At 45.4% G+C, this 15,186-nt stretch overlaps 1 protein-coding gene across 1 annotated transcript; it reads right to left on the reverse strand.

The window, feature by feature from the left end:
- Nucleotides 1-8,811: 8,811 nt before the first annotated feature.
- LOC122620902 (probable cytochrome P450 12e1, mitochondrial) lies at nt 8,812-10,750 on the reverse strand. Its single transcript, XM_043798579.1, has 6 exons — nt 10,673-10,750; nt 10,528-10,618; nt 10,204-10,447; nt 10,030-10,146; nt 9,523-9,973; nt 8,812-9,464 (listed from the first exon to the last, which is right to left on the reverse strand). The coding sequence occupies exons 1-6, from the start codon at nt 10,748-10,750 to the stop codon at nt 8,877-8,879; spliced, it is 1,569 nt and encodes a 522-aa protein (XP_043654514.1). The 3' UTR covers nt 8,812-8,876.
- Nucleotides 10,751-15,186: the final 4,436 nt, after the last annotated feature.

A 15,186-nucleotide genomic window follows, 5' to 3' on the forward strand; every position in this document is an offset into this window, starting at 1 on the left:
TAGGTGCACTCAAAAACAAGTCGTTGACTAACACAAATAATTATAATAAATAATAAAACAAATACAGAGAACTTTACCACATAATAATGGTCATATAATATAGTTTTCGACAGTATAATATTTTACATTACTTGAAGAGTAATAAATACTTCATTTATTTCCAACAAAAGAAACTTAAAAATTTATCATGTAACGTAATGTTTAATCTGCAACTTCACAGGTATTTTTCCCAGTGCACCCACTGAGTGGGCGGAGTTTGGAGCTGGCCGTTGGCCATTTGGTCGGCATTAGTTTGAACCCAGCTTGGACTCCTCCTGCTCCTGCAGCTCCTGTTCCTGCTGCTGCTGCTGCTGTTCCTATTCCTATTCCAATTCCTGTCGCTGTACTGGCAAGGGTTACATTTCCGTGTTTGTTTATTCAAACGGAAGCAAAGTCGTTCTGTTATAACGCCAGGGACTGAACCCCTTTCCCTTCCCCCTTCCCTACCCCGCACTCCGTGGCCCTGCAGTGCCATTTCCATAGTACACAACTATGTACATCAACATCCTTTGCACCCTTTGTTGGGCACATCCTTCCACGACTCCTTGTTGTTCGGCTGCTGATGTTGCTGCTGTGCATGCAGGCGATCAAAGCTCAGGGCAATTAATCATTTTGTTTGCCCTTTACACCCATTTATTCAGCCTGAACGCCCCAAAGAGCAGCCTCACTGCCGTTCCAATGGGCTGGCCAGGCCATGAGCAGGCCAGGGGTGGCAATGGGTTATCCTCGAAACGCTCGATAGAACAGGACCAGTTCCTCGGAGGTGGAGGAGGAGGAGGAGGTGGAGGGGCGGCAAAGGAGCACGAATGGAGGCCTGGCAGTCATCATGGCACTTGCTTGCCGGGCATCAATCTCCCGCCTAAGCAAGAGCACTTTTGGCGCCCATTTTGCTGGCCCAAACAGAAATCAAGAGCCCCAACGAACAGCAACCACGTAGTGGTACCCAGCACTTGGAGGATAACAGGGTATATTTACAAAGTAAATTTGATAAATGATCTAATAAGGGGTACTCTTAAAAGACACACTGTTTTGAATTGATAACACTGAACAAACTTTAAAACCAAATTTAGTTTCACTTAATTGGGGAACAATGCAATTAAGCTTATGATATAGATAATTAAGAGAATGAATATGTTAAGTACATATATTCTTTTTGAAAATACATGCAATCTTTTGTCAACATATAAACCATTGTGATACCCCGCTATAGAGGACCCTCATGTCCTCCTTTCGGCATAGTATCTCATCTTTGACGCAATTTGGAATCGTTAGCCAGCCGGAGCACCATTATCCATCCGCCACCCTTTTGATTTAGCCCACGCCTCCGTCCTCCATTAGAAGCCCGATTTTGACCACACTGTGACTTTTGGCCGGGGGCGTGCAAGTGGGCGGCAAAAGGGGCGTGGACCTGGCCGGAGGCAGGGCTTTTTACACTAATGGAGGCGTGGCGCTGGCATGGTATTCGTGATGCGGCTGATGCTGATGCCGATGCCATAATGAGCTCAATTCCCAAAGAATGTTGTATGCCCCATCCTGGTGTCCTGGCATCGGCATCCTGTTTCAGATTTCTGATTTCTGGCTTTTCTGTTTGAGTTTGAGTTTGGCAACGGCATCAATGGCGTCAATTATTTCATTGTCCCCAATCGTTCTCGTGGCTCGTACTCCTCCATGTTGTTGACTTGTAACTGATGACGCTGCTCTTTGTGGCGTTGAAAATTTTGTGCTGATTTAGCATGAAACAATTGGTATGTATCATTGACTTGAAATACCCTCAGAGAGATTCAGACGACGAATAGCGTTGATATGGCATAATAAATAATAATTTAGTGGCGCTGCTACAAACTTAAATGTAAGATATACAGAACCTTTTTATACAAACGAAGGTCCTTGGCTTCTGTTTTAGTTCGTCATGTAATTGTTTGATTATAATCATGTAACAAATAATAATGAATAAAAATTTAAAGCGTCCACAATTTAATATGTTATTTTTTTCATTTCAAAGTTAGGATATTATTTATTCGCCGTATCGAAGCATTCAATTCTGACCTCTTCATTTTTCCAATTGGCATGAGTTGTTGTGTGGTTTTGTTGTATTTACTGCGTAGTTTGACAAATTGCAGAGTGAGGGCAAGTTAATCCAAGGAGCTGGAGGAGCTGAGGATGAGGACCACATCGATGGACGATAATTGAGCAAATATAAGGAATCGTGTGGCCAGAGGCTGGCATCACTCACAACGAGGAGAAGACCGAAGGCTCCACTCCACTGACGTCATCGTTCAACTCGTTCGAGGATAAAGCAAATATCCTGCGAGCAGGAAAATCCACTCGCGCTGTCAGTTATTCAGTTAATTTTAAGTCTCGTGCAATATTTAAAAGAGCCACGCAGAGAGAGTCCTTGTTAATAAGTTATGTGGGTGCAGGCACTTGGGTTCACCTGCTATCGTCCTTGTTTTCCCTTCGTTTTTTACACATTTTGTGTGTCGCGGATTTATATTCCACTCACCCGTTCCCATCAAACGAAACTGTCACATTTCAGGTTACATTTTTATTTATTACATTTATTATGAGAAATTCTGCATGCGCGCATACTCAAGTGTTGAAATGCAATAAAAGTGAGATGCCAAGCAGTGAGCAGTGAGAAGCCCGCATCCCAGACCCATTTCCCATTTCCCATTTTCCCCGCCCATTTTGCCACTTTTCCATTCGCAGCTACGTGCATGAATATTCGCTCACCTTTTTCAGCTCCTTTTTTCCGTGCTTTTTTCCCACTTTTTTCCCCATACGCAATTCGCATAATTTTACACACGAAGTAATTTCGCAACACCCCTTGCAGACACACACACCACACACACACACGCACACACAAGCGCTCACATAACTCACACACTCGCAGCTCCTTTTGAATTTTCACACCAATTTTTCAACTCGACAAACCCGCTTGCAAAAAAAAAAAAGGAAGCGCTGAAAATAAAACAGCAGCCAAGACAGAAAAAAGAGAATGCCCCTTAACCCCCCTCATATAAGAAGGAAAGGAGTTCCGGGGGCTTGGGGAGAAGGACTATCATCAGCATTCCATGGGAAACGCACGCTGATGTGCGAGAAAAACACATCCTGCAGATGGAAATGGAGTGGAGTGGATGGGGTGGATGAGAGGGAGGGGGGGGGAAAAACCATGGGGATGGAGATGGAAATGGGCAGAGGAAAATCCTCAATCGCACGGCCAGTCCGCCGTTGGTTCGTCTGTTAGCCCAATTTGAATGCGCTGGCGCATATATCATTCCGGTTGACAGGACAATTCTCTTATCTGCGCAAAGCCAACACAACAGCCACACCAGGATATTGCCGGCCTGGCCAAAAGCAGCAGCAGAATCGGACTCTGAGCCTGGCCAAAAACCAGACCAGAGCCAGACCGAACTGGAGGCCAGCAGCCGGATTCAGAGCCACAGAGAAAGGCCGCCAGCTTGGCCTCCGGCCTCTTTGTTCGCCGCTCATGTCCTGGCCAAGTGTCAGTAGCAAATGAATTTTTAAAAGTGCGAGCAATAAGTGTTCGTGTCAAATCAAGTGCAGTTCAACATGCCTAGTTCGAACACTCCAACCAAACTAGTAGTCTTTAGTAGTTTACTAAACTATTGCTTATAAGATACATTTACTTACTGCATCTTATATGTGTCCATTTATATTCACTTCTCAAGGATCTGTGTTAAAAGGAAGTAAGGCTCTAATCCGCTAAGTACACCTTATATGGCGAAGTTTACCCCACTTTACCACACTTAAGGGAACCCAAAAGAAATCAAAGTCTGCTGATCAGCAATCAATGTGCTCATGGGAATGGGAGGCCCATTAGAGGGACAGATTTTGATGAAGTCGCGCCGTCACAACACCATTCAGCCACTCATCCGATGGAAGCCGGGATGGGATGGGAGCAGTACGTGTGACCCATTTATCAGGCAGCTGCAGCCCAAAGACAATCCAAATTAACGCACAGCAACAGCACATCGCAGGTCCTGGTCAATCACAATCTCCATGTGTGTGTGTGTGCTGGCTTGTAATTTGTACAAGCTGCTGTTGTCGTCGTTGTCATTAAAAAGCCATTTCGCCCATATATCATCGCAGTCAGGCAGTCAGCAGTAGCAGTAGCAGTCCGCCCCCAATCCGATCCGTTTTGCTCCGCTCGGCGCTCTGTGCTCTCCACGCCCACAGCTCCGTTCGTCCTTCGTCCTTCGTGCTGCCAGGCATATAAATTACTTTATGATATTGTTTTGAACCTGCGCGACAAATAATATTGTCAGCGATTGGGGGAGGCTGGATTTACGGGCGGCGAATGGGGTGAGAGGTCGTGTCGCCAGCTGGCAGCGTCAAAAATTGAAAGTTTCTGTGCCGGATTGGCATGGCTATTCCAATTTGCTATTGGGATTGGAATTGGGACTCGGATTGGGACTCGGATTGAGATTTAGTCAAGCGAGCGAAACGCTTTAACCGCACTTATGGCCCATTTGAATATCCTGTGATCCTGTCTGCCCTGTCTGCCCTGCCTGCCACTTGGACCCCGTGTGTCCGGGCAATAAAAACGTCACTGCCAACCGGCACACTCACACACTCGCACACACACCCACACACACACATTTTTTCGGGAGCTACCGCACTCGCTCTTATACGTTTATACGCACTTATCAGGACCCCAAAGTCGGGAAAAGGAAGCAAGGACATCAGTGTCAATTCAATTTTATTTTCATTGTGTCATAACAATAACATAAAATTAAAATAACATAAAAGGGAAATTGAGGATGCACATACAGCGCGGGCGGGCAAAATATCCTGGCGAGAGGGGAAAAAGAGGAGTGGAGTGGAGTGGTGGACTCAACGCGGCGTGAAATCGTCAGGCAGTTATCCTTGGCTACATTTCATCAGCGGCAAACATTTAAAAATATAAAGAAACAAGCGCACAAAGGATGCGCAAGGAAGAGCCGAAGGAAAGGCGGCGCACAAAAGTTGTGCATAAAACAGGAAACGGAAACACATCAGCGTGGCGGAAGTCAAAAAGTCGTCACATTCACATAACAATGATGGCAGCCATCGCATCCTTCTGCTCCTTCTGATTTCATTGTTTTGCCTTTTTTAGCGCACATGTGGGTAGGTGGGTGGGTGGGGTACGTCGGGTGGTTGCCATGACGTAACAACATTTATGGCGTAAAGTAAGTAACGTAATAATGTCGCCAACAGTTACCAAAAAAGAGCTGAAAAATCCGAAAAAAGGGGGAAACAGCAGTGGGCTGCCAGTGGCCAACAATGGCTGCCCCCATTTTTTTGTTGTGCTTGTTTGTTTTGTTATCCTTTGGCGGGCAGGATAACTCGCTTTCTGTCTGGGCCGGCGCTTCTGCCGCTGTTGTTGTCATCGTTGTCACTGTCTTTTTGTCGTTGTCAGGAATTCATTTGGAAAATTAATAAAAATATATGCACAGCAGCAGGGTCCTGCGGGCGATTTAAGGGGCGCGAGTTAAAGAGCTCCCAATTAACCTTAAAGTCTAGAGAAACATGCTTATTTGATCAGTTTTTCTTACTTATTATCGTACAAAGAATTTGGAAAATTCCCCTTTGCATCACCTACACGATTAGTAAGTTTTGATATATCACATACTGTTGTACTGTATTCATTCATTTCCCCTAAGTGCCTGTTCATCAGGAGTTGTGTCCTCTGCACAAGACATCATTAATGCCAAACAATCTAATAGACATTATCGACCCCGCCCCCACTTAGAAACCAACCTATTCAAATTTCTGGCGGCATTATCTGTGTCTGTGGAGGAAATCCACCCAATTGGGGCGCAATTTTTCAATTTCCCATGCAACGCATATTTGGCATACAATTCGATTAGAAATGCTTTGCTTTTCGAAATAATAAATTAAATTTCTTCCACCGCACCCCACGCAAATTTCCAATGCCATTAACACCATCTAGCCCCTGTTTTTATTTATATTTTCGTTTTATTTTATTTTTTTTCTTTCATGAGCGCCGTGAGCATCGCGGGGTGCAAAAGGTTGCGAAATTGCGACTTGTTGGGGAATTCCTGCGGCAGCGGTCTGGAAAATACAAAAAAAAAAAGGGAAAACGCGGGGGAATCAATTTCCTGCAAAACAGAATCCTTGAGCCTGCGAGGGCTTTTCTTAAAATAACAAAATTACTTTCCGCATGCAGGCCAAGTCAAGCCCAACCGATCCGATCCGAGCGGAATGCCATTGACAACCATTAATCATGGACGCCTGTCAGGGCGGGTCGCCATCCTGGGGGGTGGTGGAAAGTGGGTGGGGATTTGGGTGTGCGAGTGGGAGTGGGAGTGGATGTTGATGTGAGTGGGTGGGGCGTCTGCCGATTGTCCTGCACTGCAATGCTGATACTTTTTCCTTGCCCTCCTTTAAACTGTGTGCCTTCGGTGGAACATGCTAATGCCTGCCACTGGGGCTCAAGTCATGCTCCTGGCTTCCAGCCACGCCCAGCTGCGAAATTGACAAGCCAGCCGAGTGCGTTGTGTGACATGACACTTGCCGAAGGACCAAGGACCAAGGACCAAGGCCTGAGGACCAGGACCACGACCACGACCAGGCACTGGTCACAGGCACCAGGAATAGAAATTGGAATAGGAACAGCTCGGAGGACCAAAGGCATGGGCGTGGGCGTGTGCCTGGCCAGGTCGGAGGCGTTCAGGGGAAGTCAGGTTATGTATGCCATCATTAGACGTGGTCCGTTTGCCACGCCCGTGCTGTTGCAAATTGGCAGCTCGGCAATGGACGGCCATCATGTCAAGTGACAGGAGCTGGCGCAAGGAGGCCGAGGGGTAATCGGAATATGAACACCGTGACAAAGGCACAAGGAATTCAAATGTTTTGCAGATTATTAGACTATATTATGACATAACAATAAACCTAACAAAACTGTGACTTTAAACTGAGAACTTTCGTATTTACATAACTATCACTGTAGACATCAATATTTTTGTGTAAGGCCACATATGATTAGGGTTCCTTTAAAATTGTATCAGCTTGAATGTGTGTAATATTGTTTTATACCCAAACTCACGACTACCACTGCCATTTTCTGCACGTGCACTTTATTCGAACCCCCTGTTGATGGCAAGTCAAAGTTCAATGCGAAAAGCCGAAATTCCGATTGCCAAGATGCAGATGCAGAGCACAGGAGGTGGGAGGCAAAGTAGGCTGGTACATTGTCTAATTGCTCACTTTATGGGCGGCGAAAGGGTTTTTGGGGGGAGGTCCTTTTTGGGGAGTGGGACGGATAGTGCCATGTCATAAAGTGCATGAGGCCCCGCCCTCGGAAAATCCAACAACGAAAATTGCGAAATGCGCGCTGAAACTGTGATTTGTGTGGGCACCCGATAGTTGACATGTATTTTCAATTTAAAGGCCAGCACCTCGGCCACGCCCCCCACCTTTGGCAGGACACATCTCCTGGTCAATAATGAATTCCATTCATTTTGTCTGGCCCACTCGCCTCGCCTCCCCCTCATGCTATTCATTTATGCAATTGCAAATGCATTTCGTCCCGGACACAAGTTTGCGAGTCCTTGGCCAGGAAACGTGACAGAACAGCAGGCAGGGAATCGGAATCGCAATCGGAATCGGAATCGGAATCGGGCTCTCCTTCTCCTTGTCCCCTCTCCCGACAGCGATAAAACTTTATGCACTGCAAAATGGGAACAAGGAGCAAAGGAGCAAAGGAGCTGGGAGATGGGAGCTTGGAGCTTGGAGTAGAGGAGTCGAGAAACAAGGAGCTGCGGACCCAGCATTGACATTTCAAGTGGACCCCATCCTCGGAAGCGCCATCAGAATAGTTTTAATAATGCACAAGACGACGACCAACGAGTGAGTCCGGTCTGCAGCATAAAATCCAGGACATACGAGCAGGACTTTCCAGCAGAAAACAGATAGAGACAGAAGAGAGTTAGCGAGGAGGAGCGAGCGAGGGGGTCAGATAAGATCCGGCACAAGTAACTGAAAGAAATAAAAGAACGAGAGGAACCAGCATGAAAATTCAATGCAACTTTGTCTATTCGATGTCAAAATGAATACTTTTGCATTATTTATGTCGGCGCATTTGTTTGTCCAACTACAACCGATAACGAAGGACGAGGACTCGTCTGACGGCATGAAATTAAGGATGGGCCAGGCAGCGGACATAGTAAAGGCTGGTATCCTACATAGATGGCTTAAAGCGAATACATACTAAATGAGCTGATTAAATGTTGATTAAAGGCAGCGAATAGTACGTAAACTGACACATAGCTGGCGCCACAAGTGATCTTTTTCACAACTATTGCATACTTACGGGCTTATTTCGAAATCAATACGATCCTCTTACTTCAGACTTTATGATAAATCGTATAAGGATGTTTGCGAACATAAGCTCATTTAAAATACTTTATCTCAAAATTGTCAAGACATTCGAGTCAACAACTCCACATACATAAATTACTCTCTGTACTTTTTTCCCTCCAGTCAAGAGTCCTCTTCAGAGGGCCGGCAAATGCCAAAGTTATTTTGGGACAGCAGTAAAGATATGTTGGCTGAAGTGGATGTTGCCGTATTGAGTTCAAAAGGACACTTCAGCGACAAGGACATGTGCATGCAACCAAAACCACTTGAAAGTCTTTAGCCAGGCGCTTACAAGTTGTTCACTCAAAAAAATGCGGGAATGTTAAGAAACCTTTAATGTAGAGAAAATTAACTGTAAGTATGATTATTTTCGTTTTGCATTTAATTTGTATTATTTTAAGCCATTATTTCCTAAGTGCGTAAGCATTTAAAATTCTCAAAAATCAACAACATTAATCGCTTCGCTCTGTAAACTTAAACTTAAAGGGAATATTTGGTTGCACAAAGAACCTTGCCTTAAAGGCATTTTCGATGGGATAGTCGAACCCGATCTCAAAGTTCCTAACCAACCGCGAAATAGCTATCTCCAGCATCATATCCACAATCCGTTTGCCTGCACAAGATCTTGGTCCAAACCCAAAGGGAAGATACATGAACGGCGTGGCAGTTTCACCCACCAAATGGGAGTTGGACTCATCGCGCAGCCATCTCTCTGGGATAAATTCCCTAACCTTGGGCACAAACTGCTCCATATTGGCCATCTGGTAGTTGGCCGCAATGCCAACATCCGTTCCGGCCACCACTCTATATCCACTGAGCACCACATCGTGGGGCATGCGGCGAAGGGTGCCCGGGCCAATGGGATACATGCGAATGCCCTCCTTGATGCAAGCTCTCAAATAGGGCATATTACTCATCCTTTCAATGGTCAGGGATGAGTCCTTGTTGGGTAATATTTTCCTGATCTCCTCCAGCAGTCGAGCCTGCTTGTCGGGGCTCTTGGACAGGCTGAACAGGATTCCTCCTAGAGTTACAAGGGTCTGTTCGTAGGATATAATCAACTTAAATATTTTTGAATTGATTAAATTGTTAACTTACCGGATCCGCGCCTGCGAATAGCAAATCCATGGCTATAATCACAGCTGTTTGGCGATCAAAGCGGGCCAGCTTCTCCAGCAGGCTAGTTTCCAGGCCAATCTCATTCAGTTTTCCAGCCATGGCGTCCTCCTCGATCCGCTTTAAGGCGTTCCCAATGTGGAAATGGCAAAAGTCCGTAATGGTATCCAGTGAACGCATGAGCTTCTTGAAATTCGGCATGGGAAAGTATTTCCAAAAGGCGGGCATCATATCCAGCTGAAAACCCAGCTCGACCACATCCTGCAGAGCCAAAACTAGCTTTTGAATATCCTTGTTATCTCGCTGCTCTCCCAATAAACCAAGATGTGTGTTCAGGGCGACGGAGCAAATGGATTCGATCACCAAATGCCGAATGTCCACGGCAAAGTCATCGGGCATCTCTTGCGTAACAGGATCTCGAATAGTGCGAATGCTTAAATCAAATTAAAAAATTATAGTGAGTTATAGTGAAAATTCTAACATGCTTACCGCTCCAGAAACTCATCGCTTACTTGCAGCAAATTCGTCATATAAAGCTTGGCGTTACGTGGTTGCAACAGAATGGGGTTGACGGCCGTACGCATTTTTCCCCAAGCAGGACCGTTTCTAAATATATATACATATTAGCAGCTAATAATTACTTTTTTTATGTAGTTAACTTACCCCGAAGTCAGCCCATCGTAGCCATCGAATACTTCCCGCCGGTGAACCCTTTTGAAGTAGTCCATTACCTCAAAACTCCGTCGGTAAGGATACTGACCTTCGTTTCGAAAGATGACTTCGTAGTCCTGCGGGTTCATCGTGAGCACCATATCGGTGCCTGCCACACTGGGCATCCTAAAGATACTTCCATATTGCCGGTTCATATCGAGAAACATTTCGTGGACCGGCAAATTCTTATAGCGACCTTGAGAGAGCGTTTCAACAACAGATCAACAACAGATGTTCTCCAACGAGAACATACTGGAGAGCTTTTCCTTCACTTACCGCCCGGCAGAAAAGCTCTGATCAATTGCAATTTGCTGGGTCCCGGAATATCAGCATAAGGCTTGGCCTCTTCCACGCTCACCGCAGTGGCCTATTTGTTATATTAGATATATAAGTATATATATTTAAAATATTTTTATCCTACCTTTTGGGTCAGTCCCCTCCATAGCCGGTAGATCTGGCCAGAGATCTGTTTGTTTGCGTTCCACTGCTTTGACAACATTTTGCAGACTAAAAAGTTGGGAGTAACTTTCGATTTGAAAACTTTTTTGATTAATTCACTTTTAGTGAGCTGGCAGAGCTTTCAGTGCGCTCTCTTGCTCAGCGGGTGAATATTTCATTAATATTGTTTATGTTTTTTCTGCCTTTTGTTTTGGTTTCGGTTTCGTTGCAAAGATTGCCGAACTTGGAAACGAGCTTTTTGTGATGTCATAATTGGAATGCCTATCTTAATTCTATATTTTGACACTTTTGTATTTTAGTTTTGCTTACTTGTTCTTATTCTTACTTACATATATTGTACATCGTAGCCATCTCCCCAATGCATGAAAAATCATTCAAAATACACTTAACTAGAGCATTTACTACCTATTTACCTGTTACTCGAAGAGTAAAAAGTGTATAAAGTATATATATTTTTGGTCAGAATCAAATACCGAGTCGAGTGTAAATTTCTATCTGAGTAATGGGTATCTGATAGTCGGAAAACACCACTATAGCGCTCCCTCTGGTTCAGTATTTAAATTCTAACATACATGTTACGTATACGCGCTGTTTACTCCGTTAACTCTTTAAAAAAGTAGTCGAACCTTAGCGGAGCCGCCGGAAATTAAAGCCTGTCACCAAGAAACACCCACACAGGCACAGCGAATACCCAGACAAAGGCAATATCAGCGGTGACAGAAAATCTATATAGACGGGCCAGACTGACGGCTATAATAAAATCGATTTTTTATGTTTTTGGCAACTGACAAGGACGCGTCGCAGCGGCTGTAAGCGTCTCGACCAGCGAGCCCATAAATATATCCTGTGTAAGGACATACACACTCACCGACTGAAACCCAGTCACACATACACAGGCACACGGACACACACACGCTCACTCATTCGCACACTAACACAGAGACAGCAGCTGATGATGGGCATACAAAAGTTGACCTCGACTTTGAGCTGTCAAAGCCAGCTAACTAAACTGACCTAAACCAACAAAAATCGACTTTTGCAGCCTAAACACAAAGCCTGAGGATGACATGGCCGGAAAAAGGGGGCGTGGCAGTAAGAGGGGAACGGGGGGTTGCGGAGGGGTGTTAAAATACAAAATATCAGCATGACGCAATGATTTCCGGGACGGGAGTGAAAATGAAACCTGTTGGAGCGGCGAGCTGTTGGCAATATAAACAAATTCAATTTGACAGCTGACAGCGACGGCGGTTCACACAAACACATCGAAAAGGAGAGAGCGCGCCACACACACACACACACAGTGGTAGGGAAAAGAGAAAGCGGCACACACACACAGAGTAACAAACAAAAGCCGCAAGTAATAAACTTTTACGATCTGTTTTACGGCCACGCGGCACGTGCAACTAGGCCCAGGATATTTGTTGTAGGAGGGGGCAGCGGGGGGGTTGCAACATAAATTTAATGAAGCTAAAAGCGAGTCGCAACAACAATGCAGACATCTCACCCACACGTAAACACACACCCACACAGTTACAAAAAGAAAGAGAGGGAAGAGCGGTTCACATGTTGAAGCGGCATTTCCACGGAGGCTGGGCAATAATAATAAAATAAAAGTAAATTGTTCAAGGCCAGCCATATTTTATGTTATTATTTTACAAACATCCAAGCATAGGGCACAAGGGGAGGGGACTCCACAGACGATAGAAAAAGGATAATAGCAAGGGAATGGAATGCAGAAAGCCAGTTGCTAAACCAATACAGTTTTTGGGCGCCCTAAAGATATTTATGGTATTTCAAATTTATATAATAACAAGAAGATAATTCTCTGGCGTTTAAAAGTTATTAATCAGAAAGGAAGCTGTACATTTCAGTATTATGATTCTGATTACGTTTATTAAACAGTTTTCAATTGGTATATTGTTCTTATGCAGATATTACGATGCTTATAAATTACCATCTCAATCTAAACAATTTCATGCAAATTAAAAGTGATAGCAATTTGCCGCTCAGTGAAGAGATTTTGATTTTGTTTTGCAGCGAAAACTGAACAAATTTCGCCGCATGAGTTCGCCTGAAAAAAAAAGAAGGAGGATGTTAGCCAAATTCTGGGACCTCCCCCACCCGCCCCCAATTGTAGTGTTGTTGTGTCTGCGACACAAAAACGTCAGAAGCACTCACCGAGAGCACTCGCCGCTGTCCTTGCCGCAAATGCCATTGATGGATGATGCGCCTGCCCACTCGCCCATTCAGCCACTCGGCCGCCCCTTCCACCCACTCCACCCATTCCACCCACTAGAGCCACTACACCCCGAACGTAGTCAGCAGGATTCCAAAGGATTTCACCCCTGCGCTGGAGGGCAAAAATAAAAACACTAAAACCTGCAATTTGTATGGAATACATCAGCAGCAGCCAACGAAAGTGGACGCAGACGTTGGCCAGAAAGAGGCGGCATCATGTGAGCTGAGTTCTGAGTTCGAGTTCTGAGTTCTGAGCACTGGGAGTTCCGGGTTCCGGGTCCTGGTCCTGGTCCTGGAGTGTCTCCCCAGTTCTGAGTTATAGAAGGCCATAACCTGCACTCGCTCGCCCCGTCTCGCTCTCGCCGCTGTATCGCTTTCGCTCGCTCTTTAGCGCGCTTTATGATTGCCAGACATAAATAAGCGGCAAAAGCACCCCGATGTGTGGGTGCCCCGTGTCCAAAGTGCACTTCCCGTGTCCTCAGCACGGGCTCACCTCGCTTACCTGCCCCGGTAAGCGGCTCCTTTTCGGAGTCCTGCACTCCTGCACCTCTGCACTCCTCTTTTTTCCTACCGCTGTCAACGCCGCCGACAGCTGGATAAATGTGTATCTATGCGAGCTCTCCTGTCTGTCCCTCGTCCTTTTCAGCTCCTGCCGCCTGTACTCGGCTCATCTCTGCTCCTTTCTGCCGTCTGCGCATCTTCTTCTCTTCTTCTGTTCGGCGAAGGGGTGTGCGTGCGTTGAGCCAAAGTAGCAATTCATCATAGAAAATGGCGGAAGTAAGCTTGCCTTTGTGTGGGTGCACGTTGTATGTGTGTGTGTGGAGTGCATGAGTGCGTGTGTGTGTTTGTGAGTGCGGATGACACGCACTATCCGACTGGGGGCCCAATTAAAAGCGGAGAGTGCCATATGATAATGGGGCTTAAAGTGGAATCAGAATAGAGTGAAGTCTACAGTATTTAAAGATAAAGTGTATTAGACTTTCTTTTACTTATCGAGTAAAATATGTGATTAACCAAATGCCAAACTAATACCGCAGCTTCTGCCATTAAAACATATCTACTCTATAAACCATCTTCGATTGGATTCGATAGTTAATTAAGCACTTCCGCCTTGAGTTTAATTGACGATTTGCCCACATGTCTGTCAATTAAGTTGGATGCGAATCCAGCATCTCGGCACTTTCCCAGCGCTTTGAACTGGGAGCAATCAAATGTCACTTGACACACACACACACACACACTTAAGTGTTATGGCCCGATCTTAAGATGCCACATTGCCACATGCCCCGGCCATTTGCAGCTACATGAAAAACGCATCTTCCATCCACTTAACGGGCCGGGAACAACATAAACCTGCTTTTACAGCCCCGAGAACTCAAGGACCTAGGGATATCCTGCGAGCCAAAGGCCAAACTCATCAAGTTTGCTCTAAGAGGCGGGCATTTAGTTAATTTTAAATGCTGATTAGCGCACTTTACGGCGGCAAAAGGAGTAGAAGGATGAGAAGTCAGTTGGGGAATACCCCAAGTAAAGTGCCCATCCATAGAGACCCATTCGCAAGGATCCACAGCATATGTGGGTGTGTAACTTATAATTTTATTATCATTACCAGCGGCGAGTTGAGTGTCTTATCAGCAGAGTTTTACGAGGCCACAGATCGCATAGGGGTCATGTTCCGCTCTTATCCCTGCCAAATGAAAATAAACATTGGCTTAAAATGCTAAAAGGTTTACGATGCGTTGACGACATCGTCATCATTATCATTATCATGTCCGAAGGGAGGGTCTGTGTTTATGTGCTTTTTATGCGCTTTTTATGCGCCATTCCTAACCTCGATTTAATTGTTTAGCCGGTGACAATCATTACCCCCAACATATGTGCATACATATGTATATACAAGTAGTATGAATGGCCAGACAGTGGCTGAGTTTTACGACTCCAAGGAGCTGTCAATTTGATGTCCTCAGAGCCATTGACAACCCATCGCCCCCATCCGCCCATTCGCCTAATAAAAACATGAAGATTACACTTTATGGCCAGGGCGAACTCAACGGAAGTTGTAAAACACTCAAGTGTAATGATGCCAGAGCTTTGCATCCGCTCAGCCGACACTGTTTTGGGTGTGAAAACTAACGCCAGGACCTTCCTCTCTCGAACTCAAGATGAAGTTGAGGCTGAAGGACCAGGACTCTCGGATTTTACGACTCTGGGCTTTTACGATGATAACATCTTCGATGC

Source organism: Drosophila teissieri, chromosome 3R, assembly GCF_016746235.2.
Source record: "Drosophila teissieri strain GT53w chromosome 3R, Prin_Dtei_1.1, whole genome shotgun sequence".
NCBI classification, from domain to species: domain Eukaryota; kingdom Metazoa; phylum Arthropoda; class Insecta; order Diptera; family Drosophilidae; genus Drosophila; species Drosophila teissieri.